Below are 27,079 nucleotides of genomic sequence, written 5' to 3' on the forward strand. Positions count from 1 at the left end.
CTACTACATACTTGTTCCATTCACCCACAAGGACAGCTAATTAGTTTATCTCTTCAGGCAGGTAGATGAGCCAATCAAAGAAATCACCTGTTTGAAAGGTATACAGTGAGACAAATAAGTACTTGATACACTGTCAATTTTGCAGATTTTCCCACTTACAAAGAATGGACAGTTCTGTAATTTTTATCATAGGTACACTTCGACTGTGAAAGACAGAATCTTAAAAAAAAAAATCAGAAAATCACATTGTATGATTTTTAAATAATTAATTTGCATTTTATTGCATGAAATAAGTATTTCATCACCTACCAACCAGCAAGAATTCTGGCTCTCATAGACCTGTTACTTTTACTTTAAGAAGCCCTCTTTTTCTGCACTCTTTACCTGCATTAATTGCACCTGTTTGAACTTGTTACCTGTATAAAAGACACCTGTCCACACACTCCAACCTGTTCACCATGGCTAAGACCAAAGAGCTGTCTAAGGACACCAGGGACAAAACTGTAGACCTGCACAAGGCTGGGATGGACTACAGGACAACAAACAGCTTGGTGAGAAGGCAACAACTGTTGTAATTATTAGAAAATGGAAGAAACACCAGATGACTGTCAAGTTTCCTCGGTCTGGGGCTCCATGCAAGATCTCACCTCGTGAGGTAAGAATGAATCTGAGAAAGCCCAGAACTACACAGGAGGACCTGGTCAATGACCTGAAGACAGCTGGGACCACAGTCACAAAGATTACATTAGTAACACACTACACCACCAGCTTTAAAATCCTGCAGGGCAGCAAGATCCCCCTTCTCAAGCCAGCACATGTCCAGGCCCATTGAAGTTCACCAGTGACCATTTGGATGATCCAGAGGAGGCATGGGAGAAGGTCATGTCATCAGATGAGACCAAATTAGAGCTTCTTGCTATCAACTCCACTTGCCGTGTTTGGAGGAGGAGAACAACCCCAACAACACCGTCCCAACCATGAAGCATGGGGGTGGAACCATCATTTTAGGGGGTTCTTTTCTGCAAAGGGGACAGGATGACTACACCGTATTGAAGGGAGGATAGATGGGGTCATGTATCGTGAGATTTTTAGTAAACAATCTCCTCCCCTCAGTAAGAGCATTAAAGATGGGTCATGGCTGGGTCTTCCAGCACGACAATTACCCCAAACACACAGCCAGGGCAACTATGAAATGGCTCCATAAGAAGTATTTCAAGATCCTGGAGTGACCGAGCCACTCTCTAGACCTGAACCCAATAGACAATCTTTGGAGGGAGCTGAAACTCCAAACCTGAAAGATCTGGAGAAGATTTGTATGGAGGAGTGGACCAAAATCCCTGCAGCGGTGTGCAAACTTGGTCAAGAACTACAGGAAATGTCTGACCTCTGTAATTGCAAACAAAGGTTTCTGTACCAAATATTAAAGACTGTTTTTCGATTGTATCAAATACTGATTTCATGCAATACAATGCAAATTAATTATTTAAAAATCAAATACTTATTTGCCTCACTGTAGGTGATCAGACTTTTACTCAGTGAAACCCAGTGTCGCCGACCGAATGGCGCCCCCCTAAAAATTGGTCTGCTCTGCCTTCACTGTGCATGCGTGATTTCGGACCACAGCAGCACATCTCAGTCTGACTCTCTACACCCAAAGAGATCAAAGGGAATAATGTGATTATTAACCATCAGATGACAAAGTAAAACCTCTTAAATCATTCTAAAGTCAGTTTTAAGCAGAAACGAGGCGATAATCGATGAATCACTACTGACGTTTTGAAATGACGTAGTTGCAGCAGCAGCAGCACGTCTGAGTCTGACGTACTGCTGTGGCGCTCTGATCGCTTCCCCTGTCTTTTATTATGAAATAATGCTGAATTCATGTGGAAATGATTGTTGTACAAAAGCTTCTGTCGCTGAGATAGATGATGACTGGAGTGCAGTTTTAAGCAGAAACGAGGTGATAATTGGTGAACCGTGGCTGACAGTCCAAAATGATGCATTGTCAGTGGGATTATACATTTTTAGAATAAAACAATAAGACTTTTTTTTTAACACAAAACACACATGGAGATTTATTTAATGTGTGGAAACAAATTAAGAAACAAAAATTCATACATGAATGTATATGTCAAGGTTAGAATGGGCAGTTGTAGAACATTTGTCTTGCCTCCATTATTAGTAGTTCATTTTTCATTCCAAAAGATGGCGGTGTTGTGCTCATACCCAGCCACCATATCGGAGCTTGTTGGGCAGGTAGATGTTGGTGAGGAAATCAGGAGCTATGGTTGTCAGAGACTGTATTTCAGCCTTGACCTTACGTTGCTGCATCAGCTCCATCTACAACAACAGGAAACAGGCCATTCAGGAGCAAATCCTCTCTCACATGCACTTTTTGTTTTACAGCTATAACAAGAAACCTGAGACTTAAATTTTCCTGAATAGGCCAACATGAGCTGAGGAGGTTATAGTCAAGTAAAAGGAGAAAATTATCAACTTAAAAATGACCTTGTTATTGGTAAGTAAGGTATTTAAAATGTAATTAAGCAACAGTTGCTCAAAGTGACCACCAGGACCCTGCGATGAGCCACAAGACTTAAACTGTATGTAAACAAAATATGTGGATGCCTGAACAAGCCCAGACATGTCCCACTGTGCCAACACTTAAGCTGCGTTCACATGTCGGCAGAAATACCATCATCGTGGTCGTTACAGTTCCTGTCATCTGCAGTGGCAGACTGTAGGCACTGTTAATTCTTAATGCTAATGACACGGACAACAATTTACTTAGATGAAAGGGGAACTTCCCACAAGTCCTAGTATTAAGGACAGCATGTTGAAGTTGTTTTTACATTTTTGGTAGGCTTATGTTGCACTAAAGTAAGTTATGTTACAAAAGTGTGACAGTAAAAAAACATTTTATTATGGTGAATTACCATTATTTGTTGATTTTCAATTCAACAGATTTATAGACAACAGTACAATTAAAGGTGATTAATGGTGTATGTCAACAGAATGTTTTATTTTTGTAAACTGAACAAAACTGGATCTGGTTTGTTAGCTATCTGAAAGCATTACATTTATTTGTGAACTTTAAAATCAGTTTGGGGATTGTAATATCCAACATCAAATAATATAAAGAGGTTAGGACCAGTGGACCCTAGGACTAGTAGGCCCTCCCTAGTTGAAAGCTACAACAGCGTTTTAGCATTTTGCATACCATTATATTCAACAGGAAGTGCTGCCTCTGATGGCAGTTTCAAAAGTTAACTTTTTCTGATGTTATGGATTAATCCCTCTATGTAACATCACACAAATTAATCATGTTTACCCAATTAAAACTGGGTGACTCTCTGCCCTAAGGAAAAACCACAACTGGTTTGTCCTTTTCACTGCAGTAAGTGGCCAAAGCTTAACATTTTAAACTGTTAACTGTTAGTGTCGTCATGGTACAGTTATGGCACTCTCAGACAGAGGTGGTGGAATTTTTCCATTTACCTCCAAACATTGGAACATTCAGTTTACCATCTGCCTCTTACAGCCAACCTGTGAATGCGGCATTATTTAAACTAGAAAGAAAAACTTCAAATCATTTTGGTAAAAGACACCCCAGAATCAGAATCAGGCCATCACTTATATCTATAAGAGCCAACAATAGAGCTGAATATGCAGTACATGCTATGGAATTACTTAAAGAAATATTGCAGACTCATTCTTTCACTGACTCAGACCGATTCCATTAATACTGTGCTTACCCTGCTATTCACAGGGAAACAGTGGGGCATTTGTGTCTTGAATAGTGTAGAAATGCCTATAAGATATTCTTCAGGTTCGCTGGCATCTATGTGTATTGAATTTCATAGCTTTAGCACAATAAAATTTAATAAAATTAAGTTAAATTAATAAAATAAAATTTGAGTTTCCACAACCCCAGTTCCAATGAAGTTGGGACGTTGTGTGAAATGCAAATAAAAACAGAATACAATGATCTGCAAATCCTCTTCAACCTATATTCAATTGAATACACCACAAAGACAAGATATTTAATGTTCAAACTGATAGATTTTTGTTTTTTGTGCAAATATTTGCTCATTTTGAAATGGATGCCTGCAACACATTTCAAAAAAGCTGGGATGGGGCAACAAAAGATGGGGAAAGTTGATGAATGCTCAAAGGACACCTGTTTGGAACATTCCACAGGTGAACAGGTTAATTGGAAACAGGTGAGTGTCATGATTGGGTATAAAAGGAGCATCCCCAAAAGGCTCAGCCATTCACAAGCAAAGATGGGGCGAGAATCACCACTTTGTGAACAACTGCGTGAAAAAATAGTCCAACAGTTTAAGAACAATGTTTCTCAACGTTCACTTGCAAGGAATTTAAGGATTCCATAATCTACAGTCCATAATATAATCAGAAGATTCAGAGAATCTGGAGAACTTTCTACACGTTAAACGTCAAGGCCGAAAAACCAACATCGAATGCCTGTGACCTTTGATCCCTCAGGTGGCACTGCATTAAAAACTGACATCATTGTGTAAAGGATCTTACTGCGTGGGCTCAGGAACACTTCAGAAAACCATGGTCAGTTAACACAGTTTGTCGCTACATCTACAAGTGCAAGTTAAAACTCTACCATGCAAAGCGAAAGCCATACATCAACAACATCCAGAAACACCGCCGCCTTCTCTGGGCCTGAGCTCATTTGAAATGGACAGACACAAAATGGAAAAGTGTGCTGTGGTCTGATGAGTCCACATTTCAAATTGTTTTTGGAAATCATGGACGTCGTGTCCTCCGGACAAAAGAGGAAAAAGACCATCCAGATTGTTACCAGTGCAAAGTTCAAAAGTCAGCATCTGTGATGGTATGGGGGTGTGGTAGTGCCCATGGCATGGGGAACTTACACATCTGTGATGGCACCATCAATGCTGAATGGTACATCCAGGTTTTGGAGCAAAACATGCTGCCATCCATGCAATGTCTTTTTCAGGGACGTCCCTGCTTATTTCAACAAGACAAATCCAAGCCACATTCTGCACGTGTTACAACAGCGTGGCTTTGTAGTAAAAGTGTGCGGGTTCTAGACTGGCCTGCCTGCAGTCCAGACCTTTCACCCATTGAAAATGTGTGGCGCATTATGAAGCGCAAAATACGACAACAGAGACCCCCGACTGTTGAACAACTGAAGTCGTACATCAAGCAAGAATGGGAAAGAATTCCACCTACAAAGCTTCAACAATTAGTGTCCTCAGTTCCCAAACACTTAATTGTTGTTAGAAGGAAAGGTGATGTAACACAGTGGTAAACATACCACTGTCCCAGCTTTTTTGAAACGTGTTGCAGGCATCCATTTCAAAACGAGCAAATATTTGCACAAAAACAATAAAGTTTATCCGTTTGAACATTAAATATCTTGTCTTTGTGGTGTATTCAATTGAATATAGGTTGCAGAGGATTTGCAAATCATTGTATTCTGTTTTTATTTACATTTTACACAACATCCCAACTTCATTGGAACTGGGGTTGTACAAACACTTCACCAATATTTTGACTGATATAAATACTTGATTATACCGTACCTCAGCCGCATTGTATCCTCCTTTAGTCTTTAAGTGCAACATTGGCACTTTGTACTGCATTTCCAAATATGTTTTTAACTTTATATTTCCATCCAACCATCATCTCAATGTCACATGTCCACATGTTGTTGTACGATGAGATATTGTGCTGCAACACCATTCTGAAGGGTTTAAGATGTCATATTCAAGACAATTTGGTCAAATATAGCACATTCATTTAATGGTGAGAGATGTAATAATGTGCTATTGTGAGAAAACATTTACATCAAAAAATTTAATTAAGAATGACTCGGACTAATTAATGACTCTCACAGCTAGATGAGTAGATTTTTGGAAGATGCACATGATTCAACAACTGTTACATATATTTATAGACCTTCCTTATGTGGTTAATCCCATCAATGACAATACCTTAATACACTTTCCTCTCCCCTTGTCCCTTCTTGTCTCTCACCTCTTTCTGCCAGTCTGGTTGGCTGGCTAAGTATGGCCTTTTGAAGAGGCTGTTGAGTTTGCTCTCATCTCTTTTGGTGAGTGGGATCAAAGCATCTTCAGGAACCCTCAACCTGAAGAATGAAACATTATACACAGCATATACTTTTCCTGGCAAAGACACTTAGTTTGGTATGTGTTTAGTGAAAAACACAGGATGAAAAGCCATACATACAATTAAATGTCAAAAAGTACTTTTAGGTCTCAAGTGCTTAAGAGGACATATACTTAAAATTCTATATGCTCTTAGATGCAGCTCCTCAAGAAATGGGTGAGGTGGGGGTGGAGGGGGGGAGTACAGACAGTGACAGCAACAGAAACCAAAACAAACACTCTTAATGTCCCCAGAATATGATCTGAATTAGAGGCAGAAGGAGGAAGTAGGAAGTTGAGAATGGTGAGTCCAAACCTCAGGAGGTCAGAGGGGAGGAGGCCTAGCCACATAATGCTTGGGACTGTCAGACTGTGGGCCTCAAACGACATAGCCTGGAAAAACCCATACCATACACAGACAAACCCAAACACACAGTCATAATCTCTACGTTGCACTATGCCTACATAATAAAGTCGTTACATAGAGCACATCCTCACAATCAAGTTCATAAACACATGGATGACATACAAACAGTGCAGAGATCAGAACAGATGTTAATGCTTTTCCAATAAACAGTTACACTCCTGCCCTGTAAGTTCAAATATTCAGAGATGGATGATTTGCTCCCCCTTTCATTTTCAACCTAAACAACATAATTATGTACTGCAGGCACAGACACTGAACAGACCACACTGGACACAGAACGTAAGTGACAGGACAAGAATAAATGAGTTCACGGCACTCACCACTGATCCATACTTGTAGATGCACATGATCTCAATCCCTATGAAAAAAAATCAGATGAACACACAGACATGTGCTGTAATCACCAACATGTTACAGCAGTTATCTTCTGAATTGTGCAATGCAGCTTAAAATAAAAGCTTTGTCCTGAAGGACAAGTAGTTTCTGGTGAATTGCTACTGTCGAGAGAAAGGTATTTATGCAGGAAATGACATTTGAATCCTTCCTGATCTTGCGCAGAGACACTCATGGAACTGATTTCTATACCTTCCACACCACAGCATCGTAAGCTAACAAAGTAAGGCCATTACATGCGTGTCGTTTCACGCAAGAATAGAAAAAAAAAAGAATTATTTTTTCATTATTTTACACACTATAAATCACACTTTTTTCCCAACTAGTTTCGGAGGTCCTGTTACTTAATTCCAAAGCAACTTATATATGAAAAATAGTTGCATTGTCATATATGGCCACAAGACGCTACTACCTACATACATGATAAGCTGTGCCTGTATACTGAGAGGTACTGTGAGTCACACTCTGTAACAGAAGGTGGCAGTAATGCACCATTAAGCTGGATGCCAGCAGCCATAAAACAAGAAGGAAACAAAGAAGATGAACGTGAAGAAGTAGAAGCTCTGAATGAGAACGTTCTTTGCCATAGAGCACAAGGAAATTTAAGAAATCATGCTCTCAAGCTGAAAGACCACAATGAAATAAAAAAGAGAAAATTTAACATCTATACTACTCAGTGCAGCACTTGTTTGGACTGAATGAGACAACATAAACAGCAATAGCAAGTCAGCCAAGCTCAAGGTAAATCTATTATCTTTTTACATTTTTTACATTATAAATAAATAATCCACCAAGTTTTCAAATGTTTAATTATGCTCCAGGTTTACCTCACCTATGAGCTTCTGTTCAGTGTCCACAAGAAGCAGTTTACTCACGCCTTGTGCCTCGCACAGCAACATTACTTAGCTTACTGGCTTCTGCTTGCTAGAGCGATGTTTGTCCTATAACATAATGCACTGACTAAATACATTTTGCTTCTTGTTGAATGAAGCACTATGTTTCCATATATTATGTACTTTATTATAGATAAGTTTTACCTCTTCATAGGCACATTTATGGACAGATACGACTAATATAAACTTACAGTCGTAGATTGACAAAAATCACAGCAACTGAAATATTAACCAAACTAGTCACCATGATATGTTGGACAGTTGTTAAAATCTGTAGGCTGACCCATCAAGAAATTTGACTGTACATTCTGGGTCACAGGGAAAAAAACTAAAGCATTACAGTAAATGTGTGACAATGTCGTGTGTGTGAAGATGATGTGTACCATGAGGATCGGCATCCACCATAGCAAAGATGGGGATGCGCAGCGTGTCCCAAAGCTTTCGCACCATCAATCTGCTGTTCACATCTGGCACACCTTTACCCTAACACACAAAAACACACCCAGGTCAGTAATACTATCTCAAGCCACATTTAGAAAATCTGAATGGCATGTCACAGAAAGAAAACGCACTGTGATTATGATGCAAGGAGAGAGCTTTGAGCAGAAGTCTTCATCCAGCAGTCTCTGGAAAGTTGCATCCTTCTCAACAATCAAGACAAATTTGGCAGATGATGCAACATCTGTACATTGTCAAGGTACACACAAAATCTGTGAGCACACATCGAGCTTCTGAAATAGAAATACAGCTGACAGTATATTATAACTCAGAGTGTTTGGACAGTGATGTAATTTTTGTAATTGACTGACAAGGAGTTTCATGGTCAGGTGTGGCCTATTACTTCATTACTGCATGGAAAATTACACAGTAAAAAGTTCTGGAGTTGATTCCAAGTTTTGGATTAGCATTTGGCAACTGTTCACTGGAACACTCAACATGAACATCCAAAAAGATGTCGATGTGAAAGAGGCCATAATTAAGATGAAAATCAAAATAAACCTATCAGACAGCAGAAACGTAAGCACCAACCAAAGCAACAGTTTGCTACATTTTGAAAAAGAAGCAATGTAGTAGAGATGTAAGAAGTACCAAAAGGCCGAGAAAAAGTGGATGAGGGCAGAATTCCTTCCTTGGTGAGGAAATCTTAATCACAATAGCTAGTCAAGTCAAGAACATTCAGGGCGAGGAAGATATATCATTGCCAAAGTCTACAATCAAGAGATGCCTTATGAGTGGAAATACAGAGAGTTTAGAAGAAGGTGCTCACCACCAGTAACACTCAAAACAGTAAGTTCAGATTAGGTTTCAGCAAAAAACATAAAAAACAAAACAAAACAAAAGTGAGTACTGGAACTGGAACAAAATTCTTTGAATAGATGACATTGATATTAACTTGTACCAGAAAAGGTACATAATAACGAGATATCATTTAGAGCAACTTGCTAGTCTTCAAGAAGTTTTGTCATTTATCTAAGTGACTTCCTCAGCTTTCAGCATTCAAATTATTGTAGCACTGAAATAATTTCATACTTTTAATGAAGTAAAGACACCAAAGTTCTGACAAGAATTCAAAAAGGATACTTTTAATTCCACCAATATTTGATGAAACTGCAATGGCCTAAAACAGAGCCACAAAAACATGTAAATTCTTAAAGTAAAACTCTGAAATGAAGTAGCAAGTTATCTTCCTTACTTCTGTTGGTGTGTTCAGGAAAATAGCCTGGGGAGTGTTTGACCAGTAATACTGTTGTATAGTAATAGTTGATAAAAAGCTCATATTTGTACACAAACATATCGGTATTGTTGTGAAAGTGTAGTGACACAGACCCACAACAGGGGGCGCAAATGAACGGTCAATAGATGAGCCAAAAGGTAACAATTTAATGTTGTGAAACGTGCACAACGAACATACAGACAATCTCAGAATATAATTACAGTCAAATTACAAAGGTGACGTGTGGGCAGGCTCGAGGATAGAAGACGTCTGTCCTGAGAAGAGCCGGAACCACACGATTTCCGCCCCCACAGAACCTGGTGAATACTGGAGCCGCCAAGTCCCGAATTCCCAGGTGATCACCGTCCCCGACTGTCGGATCTGGTACTGCTGGCGAAGAACAAAGACAGTCAAGTGTGGGTGTGTGTACACCCAGTAACAACAGCGGTGGGAATGCCACCTCCACCTCTCACTCAACACGTTGCAGCGGTCTCAGATGAAAAGGAGCGCCGTCTTGCACAGCCTCCGCAAAAACGACCGGTTCTCCTGCAAACACTCACAATAACAGATTTATAAATCTCACAAAAAGGCTGAGAGTATTACCTCCAATGAAGTATGATATCTCGGCGATGAGGTGGAGATGATGTCTGGTCTTTATGGAGTGCAATGATGAAGAATGTGTGACAGCTGTCAGGAATTAATGAGTGACAGCTGTCACTCCCGGCTGTGTCCGTGGCGGCAGCGCCCTCTCGTGCCTGAAGCCCGCACTTCAGGCAGGGCGCCCTTTGGTGGTGGGCCAGCAGTACATCCTCTTCTGGCGGCCCACACAACAGGTATCACCGCTATTTTTGCCAACATGAGAAGTTTTATTTTACTGAATAAAGAGTGCAGAAAAACACTTTGGCTGTTGGAAATGGTGTCATTGCACACTTTGTACAGCAGAAGGCAGTTGAATGGCATATTTTACAAAACTTTCAACCATGCCTAGGACCTCCATCACTCCTTGGTCACATTAGCTATAGCAGATAGAGGCAAAGTAACCAAATGGCATTTATTTCCAATCAGAGTGGGAGTTTCACAGTGACAAAAGACAAGTGGTGGCTATACCACGAGCTAGGCGGGGCTAAAATAGACAAGAAGTCTATTTTATTTTAATGCTGAGTGATGTGATACAGCGACTGCCAAACCGAGTGAAGACAGCATGATGTATGTTGGTTGGTTATATTTATAGTTATTTATAATAAACATCATGTTTAAACTGTAAAAAAATCAAGCCTCAATTATATTTTTTGTCATTAGGATTTGATAATGTAAGGTTCGGAATCTTTGCCATTTTTATGGATATATTGGTATTGTAAAGTTTTTACTCCATAATATCAGTATAGGTATATATATCTTCCAAAAAAAAAAAAAAAAAATCCATATCGGTCAGGCTCTAATAGCAATGTCACAAATCTCTACATTGTTTGCATGTTTTATTAGGAAACAAATAAGGACATCTTCAGATGGAAATATCACACAATAGCTGTAATACACAGAATTGTGAGGTATAGAACATCACAGACATTCTTAGTGATGAAGCATAAATTTGAATCGAGTATTATCCCTATGAAAAAACAACCTTGAAGAAATAGTTATATAAATGTTTGTAATGAAACTGCAACGGTCTAAAAACAGGAGCCATAAAAATACATCAATTCCCCATCCCTGACGGACATCTACACCACCCAGTGCCTCAGAAGAGCTCAGAACATCATCAAGACAGATTAAAAAACAGTTTCTTTCCGAGAGCCATCACCACCCTGAACTCTCACATGCAACGACCCCAGCCATCCGTTCACTGTCACTGCTGTTGCTGCTCTGCTTAAAGCACTACCTCAGTATTTGTTCACCCCGTACAATACAATCATCTTATATACATATCTTATATTTGCACATAGAGATTTTCATTGCACTGTCCTGCAGGACTTATAACTATATATACTTTTTTCACTTCATCTGTTTGCATTGAAAAAGGGGAAGCTCTCTCCAATCTCGTTGTACATTTTGTATAATGACAATAAAGGACATTCTATTGTATTCTGTTCTTCTGTTGGTGTATTCATGAAAATAGCCTGGGAAGTTTTTAAGGACATGTTGTCTAGCATGAAAAATGTCACATTTTATGTTGTTGAACTTACAGTGCAGCTGGACTGACAGTCAACCCTTGTGCCATCCTCCTCCATGTAAGATAGATCACCTGAGATTAACCCCTTAGATGTGGCCAACTGATGAAAACACATTTACACACAAATATTTTAACACATGCTCAAATTAACACAGAAAACGGGCACATTACGTTCACAAATTCAAATTTAAATATTATTGTTTCAATAGAAGAACCACAGAAGTTTTTTCTACCCACAACCATCCATCCATCCATCCATCCATCCATCCATCCATCCATCCATCCATCCATCCATCCATCCATCCATCCATCCATCCATCCATCCATCCATCCATCCATCCATCCATCCATCCATCCATCTTCTGGTAAAATGGTAAATGGACTGCATTTATATAGCACTTCTCCATCTGCACCAGATGCTCAAAGCACTTTACAATTATGTCTCGCATTCACCCATTCACACACCGATGTCAGGGTGCTGCCATACAAGGTGCTCACTACACACCGGGAACAACTTGGGGATTAAGGACCTTGCCCAAGGGCCCTTAGTGATTTTCTGGTAAGGCTAGGGTTTGAACTGAGGATCCTCTGGTCTCAAGCCCAATGCTTAACCACTAGACCACCACCACACTGTTGTCAGTGTGTTACCTGTGCTGCTCCACAGCCTGTTCAGTGGATTTTTATTTTATTTTTTGGCGCTGTTGTCGTGCGTTACCTGTGCTGCTCCACAGCCTGTTCAGTGGATTTTTATTTTTATTTTTTTTTTTAGCACTGTTGTCATGTGTTACCTGTGCTGCTCCACAGCCTGTTCAGTGGATTTTTATTTTATTTTTTACCACTGTTGTCGTGTGTTACCTGTGCTGCTCCACAGCCTGTTCAGTGGATTTTTGTTTTGTTTTTTACCACTGTTGTCGTGTGTTACCTGTGCTGCTCCACAGCCTGTCCAGTGGATTTTTATTTTATTATTTTATTTTATTTTATTATTTTTATTTTTTTTATTTTTTTTTTATTTTTAGCACTGTTGTCGTGCGTTACCTGTGCTGCTCCACAGCCTGTCCAGTGGATTTTTATTTTATTTTTTACCACTGTTGTCGTGCGTTACCTGTGCTGCTCCACAGCCTGTCCAGTGGATTTTGATTTTTATTTTATTTTTTTGGGCGCTGTTGTCGTGCGTTACCTGTGCTGCTCCACAGCCTGTCCAGTGGATTTTTATTTAGCGCTGTTGTCGTGCGTTACCTGTGCTGCTCCACAGCCTGTCTAGTGGATTTTTATTTTGTTTTAGCACTGTTGTCGTGCGTTGCCTGTGCTGCTCCACAGCCTGTCCAGTGGATTTTTATTTTTATTTTATTTTAGTTTTTAGCACTGTTGTTGTGCGTTACCTGTGCTGCTCCACAGCCTGTCCAGTGGATTTTTATTTTGTTTTAGCACTGTTGTTGTGCATTACCTGTGCTGCTCCACAGCCTGTCTAGTGGATTTTTATTTTGTTTTAGCACTGTTGTCGTGCGTTACCTGTGCTGCTCCACAGCCTGTCTAGTGGATTTTTATTTTGTTTTAGCACTGTTGTCGTGCGTTGCCTGTGCTGCTCCACAGCCTGTCCAGTGGATTTTTATTTTTATTTTATTTTAGTTTTTAGCACTGTTGTTGTGCGTTACCTGTGCTGCTCCACAGCCTGTCCAGTGGATTTTTATTTTGTTTTAGCACTGTTGTTGTGCATTACCTGTGCTGCTCCACAGCCTGTCTAGTGGATTTTTATTTTGTTTTAGCACTGTTGTCGTGCGTTACCTGTGCTGCTCCACAGCCTGTCTAGTGGATTTTTATTTTGTTTTAGCACTGTTGTTGTGCGTTACCTGTGCTGCTCCACAGCCTGTCTAGTGGATTTCTATTTTGTTTTAGCACTGTTGTCGTGCGTTACCTGTGCTGCTCCACAGTCTGTCTAGTGGATTTTTATTTTGTTTTAGCACTGTTGTCGTGCGTTGCCTGTGCTGCTACACAGCCTGTCCAGTGGATTTTTATTTTTATTTTATTTTATTTTTTAGCACTGTTGTTGTGCGTTACCTGTGCTGCTCCACAGCCTGTCTAGTGGATTTTTATTTTGTTTTAGCACTGTTGTCGTGCGTTGCCTGTGCTGCTCCACAGCCTGTCCAGTGGATTTTATTTTTTATTTTATTTTTTAGCACTGTTGTTGTGCGTTACCTGTGCTGCTCCACAGCCTGTCTAGTGGATTTTTATTTTTTATTTTATTTTATTTTTTAGCACTGTTGTTGTGCGTTACCTGTGCTGCTCCACAGCCTGTCTAGTGGATTTTATTTTGTTTTAGCACTGTTGTCGTGCGTTGCCTGTGCTGCTCCACAGCCTGTCCAGTGGATTTTTATTTTTATTTTATTTTATTTTTTAGCACTGTTGTTGTGCGTTACCTGTGCTGCTCCACAGCCTGTCCAGTGGATTTTTATTTTTTATTTTATTTTTTAGCACTGTTGTTGTGCGTTACCTGTGCTGCTCCACAGCCTGTCTAGTGGATTTTTATTTTATTTTAGCACTGTTGTCGTGCGTTACCTGTGCTGCTCCACAGCCTGTCTAGTGGATTTTTATTTTGTTTTAGCACTGTTGTCGTGCGTTGCCTGTGCTGCTCCACAGCCTGTCCAGTGGATTTTTATTTTTATTTTATTTTATTTTTTAGCACTGTTGTTGTGCGTTACCTGTGCTGCTCCACAGCCTGTCTAGTGGATTTTTATTTTATTTTAGCACTGTTGTCGTGCGTTACCTGTGCTGCTCCACAGCCTGTCTAGTGTCGGATTCCCTGTTTGGGAATCCGCTAGCTTAGCGTAGCTACTAGCTCTTAGCTGTTTTAGCATGGCGGCTTCTCCTGTCTCTCCCGTACTTTTCTGCTCTGGGTGTGAAATGTTTAGTTATTCCTCGGCCTCTTTTAGCAGTAACGGTACATGTAATAAGTGCAGCTTATTCGTAGCTTTGGAGGCCAGGCTGGGCGAATTGGAGGCTCGGCTCCGCACCGTGGAAAATTCTACAGCTAGCCAGGCCCCTGTAGTCGGTGCGGACCAAGGTAGCTTAGCCGCCGTTAGTTCCCCCCTGGCAGACCCCGTGCAGTCGGGAAGGCAGGCTGACTGGGTGACTGTGAGGAGGAAGCGTAGCCCTAAACAGAAGCCCCGTGTACACCGTCAACCCGTTCACATCTCTAACCGTTTTTCCCCACTCGACGATACACTCGCCGAGGATCAAACTCTGGTTATTGGCGACTCTGTTTTGAGAAATGTGAAGTTAGCGACACCAGCAACCATTGTCAATTGTCTTCCGGGGGCCAGAGCAGGCGACATCGAAGGACATTTGAAATTGCTGGCTAAGGCTAAGCGTAAATTTGGTAAGATTGTAATTCACGTCGGCAGTAATGACACTCGGTTACGCCAATCGGAGGTCACTAAAATTAACATTGAATCGGTGTGTAACTTTGCAAAAACAATGTCGGACTCTGTTGTTTTCTCTGGGCCCCTCCCCAATCAGACCGGGAGTGACATGTTTAGCCGCATGTTCTCCTTGAATTGCTGGCTGTCTGAGTGGTGTCCAAAAAATGAGGTGGGCTTCATTGATAATTGGCAAAGCTTCTGGGGAAAACCTGGTCTTGTTAGGAGAGACGGCATCCATCCCACTTTAGAGGGAGCAGCTCTCATTTCTAGAAATCTGGCCAATTTTTTGGGATCCTCCAAACTGTGACTGTCTAGCGTTGGGACCAGGAGGCAGAGCTGTGGTCTTATACACCTCTCTGCAGCTTCTCTCCCCCTGCCATCCCCTCATTACCCCATCCCCGTAGAGACGGTGCCTGCTCCCAGACCACCAATAACCAGCAAAAATCTATTTAAGCATAAAAATTCAAAAAGAAAAAATAATATAGCACCTTCAATTGCACCACAGACTAAAACAGTTAAATGTGGTCTATTAAACATTAGGTCTCTTTCTTCTAAGTCCCTGTTGGTAAATGATATAATAATTGATCAACGTATTGATTTATTCTGCCTAACAGAAACTTGGTTACAGCAGGATGAATATGTTAGTTTAAATGAGTCAACACCCCCGAGTCACACTAACTGTCAGAATGCTCGTAGCACGGGCCGGGGCGGAGGATTAGCAGCAATCTTCCATTCCAGCTTATTAATTAATCAAAAACCTAGACAGAGCTTTAATTCATTTGAAAGCTTGTATCTTAGTCTTGTCCATCCAAATTGGAAGTCCCAAAAACCAGTTTTATTTGTTATTATCTATCATCCACCTGGTCGTTACTGTGAGTTTCTCTGTGAATTTTCAGACCTTTTGTCTGACTTAGTCTCACTAATTTAGAAGATCTTCACTTAGCCTGGAAAAAGAGTTTGTTGCTCTATAAGAAAGCCCTTCGTGAAGCTAGGACATCTTTCTACTCATCACTAATTGAAGAAAATAAGAACAACCCCAGGTTTCTTTTCAGCACTGTAGCCAGGCTGACAAAGAGTCAGAGCTCTATTGAGCTGAGTATTCCATTAACTTTAACTAGTAATGACTTCATGACTTTCTTTGCTAACAAAATTTTGACTATTAGAGAAAAAATTACTCATAACCATCCCAAAGATGTATCGTTATCTTTGGCTGCTTTCAGTGATGCCGGTATTTGGTTACTCTTTCTCTCCGATTGTTCTGTCTGAGTTATTTTCATTAGTTACTTCATCCAAACCATCAACATGCTTATTAGACCCCATTCCTGCCAGGCTGCTCAAGGAAGTCCTACCATTATTTAATGCTTCAATCTTAAATATGATCAATCTATCTTTGTTAGTTGGTTATGTACCACAGGCCTTTAAGGTGGCAGTAATTAAACCATTACTTAAAAAGCCATCACTTGACCCAGCTATCTTAGCTAATTATAGGCCAATCTCCAACCTTCCTTTTCTCTCAAAGATTCTTGAGAGGGTAGTTGTAAAACAGCTAACTGATCACCTGCAGAGGAATGGTCTATTTGAAGAGTTTCAGTCAGGTTTTAGAATTCATCATAGTACAGAAACAGCATTAGTGAAGGTTACAAATGATCTTCTTATGGCTTCGGACAGTGGACTTATCTCTGTGCTTGTTCTGTTGGACCTCAGTGCTGCTTTTGATACTGTTGACCATAAAATTTTATTACAGAGATTAGAGCATGTTATAGGTATTAAAGGCATTGCGCTGCGGTGGTTTGAATCATATTTGTCTAATAGATTACAGTTTGTTCATGTAAATGGGGAATCTTCTTCACAGACTAAAGTTAATTATGGAGTTCCACAAGGTTCTGTGCTAGGACCAATTTTATTCACTTTATACATGCTTCCCTTGGGCAGTATTATTAGACGGTATTGCTTAAATTTTCATTGTTACGCAGATGATACCCAGCTTTATCTATCCATGAAGCCAGAGGATACGCACCAATTAGCTAAACTGCAGGATTGTCTTACAGACATAAAGACATGGATGACCTCTAATTTCCTGCTTTTAAACTCAGATAAAACTGAAGTTATTGTACTTGGCCCCACAAATCTTAGAAGCATGGTGTCTAACCAGATCGTTACTCTGGATGGCATTTCCCTGATCTCTAGTAATACTGTGAGAAATCTTGGAGTTATTTTTGATCAGGATATGTCATTCAAAGCGCATATTAAACAAATATGTAGGACTGCCTTTTTGCATTTACGCAATATCTCTAAAATCAGAAAGGTCTTGTCTCAGAGTGATGCTGAAAAACTAATTCATGCATTTGTTTCCTCTAGGCTGGACTATTGTAATTCATTATTATCAGGTTGTCCTAAAAGTTCCCTAAAAAGCCTTCAGTTGGTTCAGAATGCTGCAGCTAGAGTACTGACGGGGACTAGCAGGAGAGAGCATATCTCACCCGTGTTGGCCTCCCTTCATTGGCTTCCTGTTAATGCTAGAATAGAATTTAAAATTCTTCTTCTTACTTATAAGGTTTTGAATAATCAGGTCCCATCTTATCTTAGGGACCTCATAGTACCATATTACCCCATTAGAGCGCTTCGCTCTCAGACTGCGGGCTTACTTGTAGTTCCTAGGGTTTGTAAGAGTAGAATGGGAGGCAGAGCCTTCAGCTTTCAGGCTCCTCTCCTGTGGAACCAGCTCCCAATTCAGATCAGGGAGACAGATACCCTCTCTACTTTTAAGATTAGGCTTAAAACTTTCCTTTTCGCTAAGGCTTATAGTTAGGGCTGGATCGGGTGACCCTGGACCATCCCTTGGTTATGTTGCTTTAGACGTAGACTGTGTTTCATAATTATTGTATGGCCTTGCCTTGCAATGTGGAGCGCCTTGGGGCAACTTTGTTGTGATTTGGCGCTATACAAGAAAAAAGTTGATTGATTGATTGATAACACAGTCAGATTGCCACATTCATATATTAAAAAATGATGAGCATAATAGATCCTTTTAATTTCTTAATATTATGACACAATCACATTGCCACACTGACATATTAAAAATGACAAATGTACTCTGTACACATTAACCTTTACATCTACAAGAATTAAGAATTCACAACTGGACTCATCGTTCCCCTCTGAAATGAAGCATGCGCAGTGAAGGCAGGGGGACCGATCAGAAGAGGGGACTATTCAGATCACAGTTGGTGTTGACTGATCGTTCCCCTCCAAAATGACGTATGCGTGCTCCGAAATGTGCAGTATGCAAAAGGGGACAATTTTTAGGGCTCCTTCACACATAACATGATTGAAGCCGACTGGCATACGAAGGAAGAATCACATGCCACTCATGCAAAATCGGAGCTGCCTTGAACGCCTCGTACAGCTATCACCTTAACCATTCAGCACATGCACTCTACATTTGCGTGCTGCTTGCGCCTGTAACCCATTTCAATGGTGGGCAAGATGAGGTCACATTGTCAGCTGATCGTGTTCGCAGCATTTGCACTGCATGGCGTACGCAGGTCAGACATATCGTGCTGTGCCACAATATACTGCACAAAATCATGGATGGATGGATGAGATTTATTGTCATTGTCATTACACGAGTGCAACAACAACGAGATTACATCCACAATCCAATTACCACAGACATACAGCAATTAATCCACAATTATTACTTGTTTACCGTAATAATGGCACACATCAGAATTAAAGACAACACATATACATTTGACATTGTTTATGTGCACTAAACTTGAACAGTCCGTTTTCCGAATTGAGGCGATGTGAGTGTGTGGGGGGGGGGGCAGCAACATGTAGTTGCGCCGCCACCAGCTTGGGGGGGGGAACGGGGAGCTACAGCAGCTAAAACTGCGCGGCACCCTGGAGGGGTAAGGGAGTGGCATGCGACATTGCCCATGTTGCACCATGACCGAATGACACAATCGAGGCAGCCTTCACACCAGTGGTCGAAAGACAGCGAAGTGCCACTCATGAACATCCAACACCACTCGTGGGGCACCTAGAAAAGACGGGGCTATTCGCGCTGCCAGCATGACAGTACAGTGCAGCTGACCACATTCGAGCTTTACTGTGCAAATGTCTAAGTGCCCCACATGTGGCGTTACCGAGCAACACGTGTCATGCAAGTGTACCTCCCCCAACACGTGGTATGCAAGTGTGTTGCTCCCTCCTCCGCAACACGATCCTCCTCCGCAACACATGTGGCGTGCAAGTGTGTTGCTCCTCCTCCGCAACACATGTGGCGTGCAAGTGTGTCGCTCCCTCCTCCGCAACACATGTGGAGTGCAAGTGTGTTGCTCCTCCTCTGCAACACATGTGGAGTGCAAGTGTGAGGCTCCCCCTCGCAACACATGTGGCGTGCGGGGGGGGGGGGGGGGGGGGAGTCACACTTGCATGACATGCTGATAATTACAGTGAGGAAAATAAGTATTTGAACACCCTGCAATTTTGCAAGTTCTCCCACTTAGAAATCATGGAGGGGTCTGAAATTTTCATCTTAGGTGCATGTCCACGGTGAGAGACATAATCTAAAAAAAAACCAAAAAATCTGTAAATCACAATGTATGATTTTTTAATAATTTATTTGTATGTTACTGCTGCAAATAAGTATTTGAACACCTGTGAAAATCAATGTTAATATTTGGTACAGTAGCCTTTGTTTGCAATTACAGATGTCAAACGTTTCCTGTAGTTTTTCACCAGGTTTGCACACACTGCAGCAGGGATTTTGGTCCACTCCTCCATACAGATCTTCTCTAGATCTTTCAGGTTTGGAGTTTCAGCTCCCTGTAAAGATTTTCTATTGAGTTCAGGTCTGGAGACTGGCCAGGCCACTCCAGGACCTTGAAATGCTTCTTACAGAGCCCCTCCTTAGTTGCCCTGGCTGTGTGTTTGGGGTCATTGTCATGCTGGAAGACCCAGCCATGACCCATCTTCAATGCTCTTACTGAGGGAAGGAGGTTGTTTGCCAAAATCTCGCAATACATGACCCCATCCATCCTCCCTTCAATACGGTGCAGTTGTCCTGTCCCCTTTGCAGAAGAGCACCCCCAGAGTATGATGTTTCCACCCCCATGCTTCACCGTTGGGATGGTTTTCTTGGGGTTGTTCTCATCCTCTAAACATGGTAAGTGGAGTTGATCCAAAAAGCTCTATTCGGGTCTCATTTGACCACATGACCTTCTCCCATGCCTCCTCTGGATCATCCAAATGGTCACTGGTGAACTTCAAACGGGCCTGGACATGTGCTGGCTTGAGCAAGGGGACCTTGCTGCCCTGCAGGATTTTAAACCATGAAAGCATCATGTGTTACTAATGTAATCTTTGTGACTGTGGTCCCAGCTCTCTTCAGATCATTGACCAGGTCCTCCTGTGTAGTTCTGAGCTTTCTCAGAATCATCCTTACCCCACGAAGTGAGATCTTGCATGGAATCCCAGACCGAGGGAGATTGACAGTCATCTTGTGTTTCTTCCACTTTCTAATAAATAATCGTAACAGTTGTTGTCTTCTACCAAGCTGCTTGCCTGTTGTCCTGTAGTCCATCCCAGCCTTGTGCAGGTCTACAGTTTGTCCCTGGTGTGTGGGAGCTGCATTTCTGAACTGAAGACTCTGCAAGTGAGACGTTGCTCGTCACTGCTTCCGTGGTATGCTAAGTGACGGACACGTGAGTCTGCCGGTTTGAAGTATCTACGATGCCTAATATGAGGACAGCTTCGTGTGAGAAGTGTCTTTACAAGCTGACGAAGAAAGGGAAAGGTACTGTGTGCTCTAGATGTTCAGATGCTATCTCATCCAGTAATGCCACGAGTGACGACCCAAATGGTTTGAAATTGGTAAACGAGGTGCTAGTCTACACTGACCATCATTTGGAAACTAGCACTGCAGAAAACCTCACTGATGTCCTTGTGACTTTCTTCACTGTTGATGAACTGAGAATTTCTAAAGAACTGTTATGGAAAACATTCGGTGGTTTGGGAATTCTTGAGGACTGGATCAGTAGGAGAGACTCTAACAATCATTCAGAATCAATGGCTATCTGTGACGACATACTTGATGCTCTGTCAGTCTTACATGCCAACAGTGTGAACTTTGTGTGTTATGCTGCTAATTGGATCAAGATACCAAAGTGCAACCCTGAACGTAACAATGTATTAACTGTTGCAGAACGCCTTGAAGAACTTGAGGCAAAGATGAAGGTGTATAACACCAGAATGAATGCCACAGATAGTAGTGTGAGAGCACACGGCACGATCATCCAGGATATCATCTCTGCTGAGCAACAGAGAAATGTCACATGGCCAATCATCAATGCCGGCAGGGCTACAAATGCTGTCAATATTTCACACCATACCAATAGTCGCAATATTACTGCTGTAGGTAGCAAACCTGTGCGTGGTGGTGTTTCCACTACTCGTGGTGGTCCTGGCAGTGTGACAACCCCTCCTGGCAGTGTGATGACCTCTTCTGGCAGTGCTGGGGGACCTGGTGGTATGGCGACCCTTTCTGGTGGTGCTGGTGGGCCTGGTGATGAGACGACTCCTGGCGGTGCTGGTGGACCGGGTGGTGTGATGACTCCTGGCAGTGCTGGTGGACCTAGTGGTGTGACGACCCCTTTTGGCAGTGCTGGTGGGCCTGGTGGTGGGACGGCTCCTGGCGGTGCTGGTGGACCGGGTGGTGTGATGACTCCTGGCAGTGCTGGTGGACCTAGTGGTGTGACGACTGCTTTTGGCAGTGCTGGTGGGCCTGGTGGTGGGACGGCTCCTGGCGGTGCTGGTGGACCTGGTGGTGTGATGGCTCCTGGTGGTGCTGGTGGGCCTGGTGGTGTGGCGACCCCTTCTGGCGGTGCTGGTGGACCTGGTGGTGTGACGACCCTTTGTGGCGGTGCTGGTGAGTCTGGTGGTCAGACGACTCCTGGCGGTGCTGGTGGGCCTGGTGGTGTGACGACTCCTGGCGGTGCTGGTGGATCTGGTGGTGTGATGGCTCCTGGCGGTGCTGGTGGGTCTGGCGGTGTGACGACCCCTCCTGGCGGTGCTGGTGATGTGTCGAACGGATTCGTCAGACAAAATCATGAACTTCGTCGTGAACGCAAATTCAACAACCGTCTGAGAAATGTGAACAGTACTCGTTCGCAACAAGGTAACAACAACTACAATCAGAATCAGAAGAAAGGAACTGTGATTGGTCAAGCTGATGGCACTGGCTTGGCAGCCGCCCCTGCACCTTCTAGAGACTTTTTTATATCTAGAGTTAACAGGGAAGTGTCTGTGGAGAGGTTAGCCAAGTATATATCCAGCAAAGGTGTTGTAGTTAGAGAACTTGTAAACAAGACTTGTAAAACAAGTCATGTTGATGCTGTGAATGCCTCATTCAAATTGCCAATTGGTTTTGACCATGTTTATAAGATTAGAAATGCAGCCTTTTGGCCCAAAGATATAGGGGTGAGGAAATGGAAAAAAAGGTCAGAAGAGTCTGATGAGTTGGATGTTAATGATGTACAGTTATGAGTGAAGTTGATTTGTCTTAACTTTTATTTTATAAACCTTTTATGAACATGGATTCTAATGCTACTGATTTTAATCTTAAAATGTTAAGTTATAACTGCAAGCACTATGTTGTAAGTGGTCCTAAATTTGAATTTTTGACATTGTATTGCTTCAAGAGCATTGGCTTTATGAGTCTCAGCTGTGTAACTTAGCTAAACTTGGCCAGGGTTATTGTGTAACAGGTACCAGTTCTATGGTTGAAAATGCCCCTAGGCATGGTAGACCATATGGTGGTTGTGCCATACTTTGGAACCCCAGTCTTCAGTGTAAAGTTGAACCTATTGAGTGCCAATCCTCTAGGGTATGTTGCGTTATGGTGTCACATAATAATACATTTCTCATTGTTAATGTTTATATGCCATGTGATAAAGGTTATAGGGATGAGACAAATTTCCTTGAGTTTATGGACTCATAAACTCCCTCAGACAGGCATGATCCCAATTTGGTCATATGTGGTGGTGATCTCAACACTGATGTAAGTTGGTCTTCTAGTCAATCAACAGAATTTACCCAGTTTGTCACATCCTGTCAGTTTCAGTTGTGTCTAGATTTGCCATGTTCAAATGTACCATATAAGTTTCTGAACAGTAACAATATTTCTTCAGTCATAGATCATTTTGTGATATCCATCAGTCTCAGTGAGTTTGTCGAACAGTATTCTATTGTCGATAACCATCTGTACTCTGATCACTTTCCACTGAGTATTACATTTAATATTGATATTTCTCATAATCATAGTACCACTAAGGTTCACAAACCTAAAGTATCTTGGAGGAAAGCCTCTAAAGCTGAGTATTTGTCTGATACAATCACAGATCCATCTCTATTTATCTGTGATGATGTACATTGTGCATTACATAAGAATGCTATCTGTGATGTTTACACTCAGGTGATTGAGGCTTGCCTAGATGCTGCTGATTTATGTATTCCTCAAACTAGAGCTAGGAAAAAGTGTACACCTGGTTGGAATGAGTATGCAGAAGAACTGAAGCAAGTTTCACTGCACTGGCATAGGTTGTGGAAGTAAGCAGGGTGTCCTGAGCAGGGTGAGCTAGCTGATAATAGGAGAGTAGCTAGGCATAACTATCACAATGCTGTTTAACAACTTAAACGTGATAATGATAAGATCAGGTCTGAGAAAATGGCAAAAGCCATGATAAATAATAATCACCATAGCTTGTGGCATGAGGTGAAAAAAAAATGAAGGGTCAATTTAACTATCAGCCTTCTTATATTTATAATTGTACAAATGAAGATGATATCTGTGATGTTTTTGCTAACAAATACAGTAAGTTATACAATAGTGTATCATATGATGATCATGAGATGTTTGCCTTAAAATCTATTGATGAACTGTGTAGTATAAACTATGTAGATCTGTGGTGCATACCAATGATGTGATGAAAGCTGTGAGTAAGTTAAAATCTGGTAAGGATGATGGCTATGAAGGCCTTTGCTCAGACCATATCATCAATGGTAGCAAAAAATTGAGTTTATTGTACACAGCTATGCTAACACATGGACTAGCTCCCAGCTCTATGTTATTAGCAACTATGGTTGCTATTCCAAAGAACAAGCATAAATCTCTGTCAGATTCAGATAATTATAGATCTATTGCCCTTAGTAGTATTTTAGGCAAGGTGTTTGATCTGATTGTATTAGATAAAGAGAAGGGAAAACTCGTCACATCAAATCTTCAATTTGGATTCAAAGATAAGTCTTCAACTACCCAGTGTACATATGTCCTTAATGAAACCATCAAGTATTATAACTATAAATGTACCAATGTGTTTGTCCTAATGTTGGATGCCAGTCGTGCATTTGACCGAGTTCATTACTGTAAATTATTTCGCTTGCTGATAAAGCGTAATGTGCATCCAGTAGTTCTACGATTATTGATCAACATGTACACTTGTCAACAACTTCCGGTTAGATGGGGCAGTAGTGTTTCTGTCCCCTTCAATGTTACTAATGGTGTCAAACAGGGTGGTGTCATGTCACCAGTATTATTTTCTGTTTATGTCGATGACTTACTGTGTATTTTATAAAAATCAGGTATTGGCTGCCATATAGGCAACAAATATGTTGGTACTCTAGCTTTCACTGATGACCTTACACTTGTTTGTCCATCTGTATCTGGTCTAAGAAAAATGGTTACAATCTGTGAAATGTATGCAAGTGATTATGACATTTTGTTTAATGGCAAAAAAAGCCAGTTGTTTTTTAAAGGTCGCAATTGCAAGGACCACAAAGGTGATATTTTTGTAAATAATTCTCTTGTTGAGTATAGTGATACTGCTGTTCATTTAGGTCATCACATATCTAGTCAAGATGATGATGTATCTGTCAAATATGCTATTGGTCAAGTCTGGAAAAACTTCAATCTGTTTATGTCAGACTTTGGCCATTGTTATTCATTCATTAAATGTAAACTATTTCATCAGTACTGTTGTTCATACTATGGTGCTCCACTATGGAATCTCAATAGCACTGCTGTTAATAACTTATGTATTGCCTGGAGAAAAGCTTTGAGAAATTTATTTAGAATTGATAACAGAACTCAATGTCATATAATTGAACTTTTTGCAAATAAGCTCCCTTTAAAAACTCAGTTGATCAGTAGGTTTTCTAAATTTTATAAGAAATGTACACAATCTGAAAATTCAGTAGTAAGAAGTGTTGCACTTATATGTACTCAAAATCCAATGTCAGTATCAGGTAATATGTGCAAACAATTTCTGCAACATCATTTTGATATAAAATCAGTTTTTGTGCCAAAGTATAATGATTCCACTACTGCCATTAATATGCTCAAGGAACTCATTGACATTCGCGATGGTGCTATGCAATGTCGCATTTTTGAATATTGCCGAATGCAGTGATCTCATCTATGAAATTTGTGTAAACTGATACAGACCTTAAATGTGCCAAACCTATACATGTATTTTGTTTTACTATTTGTTTTTATATATTTTTTATCTTCTTTTGTATATATTCCGTTTCCTGTATTAATTGTACAGTTGTTTTGGTTTTTTTTTGGCAGTTGTGAAATAAAGATTATATATATATATATATATATATATATATATACATACATACAGGTAACAAGTTCAAACAGGTGCAATTAATACAGGTAAAGAGTACAGAATAAGAGGGCTTCTTGAAGAAAAATTAACAGCTCTGTGTGAGCCAGAATTCTTGCTGGTTGGTAGGGGATCAAATACTTATTTGCAGCAGTAACATACAAATAAATGATTAAAAAAAAATCATACATTGTGATTTCCGGAATTTTTTTTTTTTTTTTTTTGGATTATGTCTCTCACAGTGGACATGCACCTACAATGAAAATTTCACACCTCTCCATGATTTCTAAGTGGGAGAACTTGCAAAATCGCAGGGTGTTCAAATACTTATTTTCCTCGCTGTATGTACAGACAAGATCATATGGGAATCGGCCAACCATGTCTGAGCATGCACAGCATGACAAGGTGCTTTTCAGCTGATCACCAGCCAGCAACTCACTGACAGCTGGAAATGAGGGCTCAGTGCACACGACGTGTTAAATTAAAAACACAGAGACCACAGCCAGGACAAGTATATAAATAAATACAATAACTACATACATAATTGCATAACAAATACTTAAAATAAATAATCAAAGAACAAAGTAACAGAGAGTGACACTTTGTTCTGTGCGCCGATCGAAAAGATGAACGTGGTGCTGCGAGCAGCAGCTGTTGGGATCTGTGAACCTGCAACTCACAGCTGGAGAACATGTACTGTGTTATGACGGACATTACCTTACAACACTCCACCATGAGGCACGTGCATGTGCATGCTGTCCTCATGTGGAAATACATTAAAACACATGTCGCTTTTGCAATGGCCTGCAGCGAATGAGCCAGCACGCACATCAGCAGGTGGCTGCCCCATGTGACAAGCTCCATGTGATCATGTGAACACACAGCTGGCAATTAGACTGCGGTGTGTTTTTTTTTTTAAACAGTGACAACAGATTCATGACTAGTAATGTGACTGTGTTACATTTAAACAATGCATTCATTGGTCCTCTAATGTTCTGAATCTGTGCTTCGCATTATTGTGGGCTTCCGTATATCCGCTGTTGTGGGAGTGCAATGTGGTGCCACACGTTCCAGGTGCTTTCACTGTGTTCGTGCACACACACGAGCATGCACAAAACCATCGCTGCGGTATTGTGCACGCCTGTCCGACCGTGTGTCCCTCCCAACAGCAGGTGCATTTTGCAAAACAGCATTTTGTTTTTTGTTTGCGGATTTTCGGCTGGTTTCTG

General features: G+C 41.1%; 1 protein-coding gene across 2 annotated transcripts in view; it reads right to left on the reverse strand.

Annotated features, from left to right (window-relative positions):
* Positions 1 to 2,136: 2,136 nt before the first annotated feature.
* Positions 2,137 to 27,079, reverse strand: part of LOC117511679 (meiotic recombination protein SPO11-like) — a 36,817-nt gene continuing 11,874 nt past the window's right edge. The window contains exons 6-13 of one of the 2 annotated variants that reach the window (XM_034171607.1): positions 11,775 to 11,861; positions 9,462 to 9,498; positions 8,453 to 8,562; positions 8,264 to 8,363; positions 6,915 to 6,952; positions 6,484 to 6,560; positions 6,037 to 6,148; positions 2,137 to 2,340 (exon numbers count right to left, since the gene is read on the reverse strand). In XM_034171607.1, the coding sequence (XP_034027498.1) occupies positions 2,221 to 2,340; positions 6,037 to 6,148; positions 6,484 to 6,560; positions 6,915 to 6,952; positions 8,264 to 8,363; positions 8,453 to 8,562; positions 9,462 to 9,498; positions 11,775 to 11,861 (681 nt within the window). In that variant the 3' untranslated portion in view covers positions 2,137 to 2,220. The remainder of the gene's footprint in view (positions 2,341 to 6,036; positions 6,149 to 6,483; positions 6,561 to 6,914; positions 6,953 to 8,263; positions 8,364 to 8,452; positions 8,563 to 9,461; positions 9,499 to 11,774; positions 11,862 to 27,079) is intronic. The other variant, XM_034171608.1, reaches the window with a different exon arrangement.

Source organism: Thalassophryne amazonica, chromosome 6, assembly GCF_902500255.1.
Source record: "Thalassophryne amazonica chromosome 6, fThaAma1.1, whole genome shotgun sequence".
Taxonomy (NCBI): Eukaryota; Metazoa; Chordata; class Actinopteri; order Batrachoidiformes; family Batrachoididae; genus Thalassophryne; species Thalassophryne amazonica.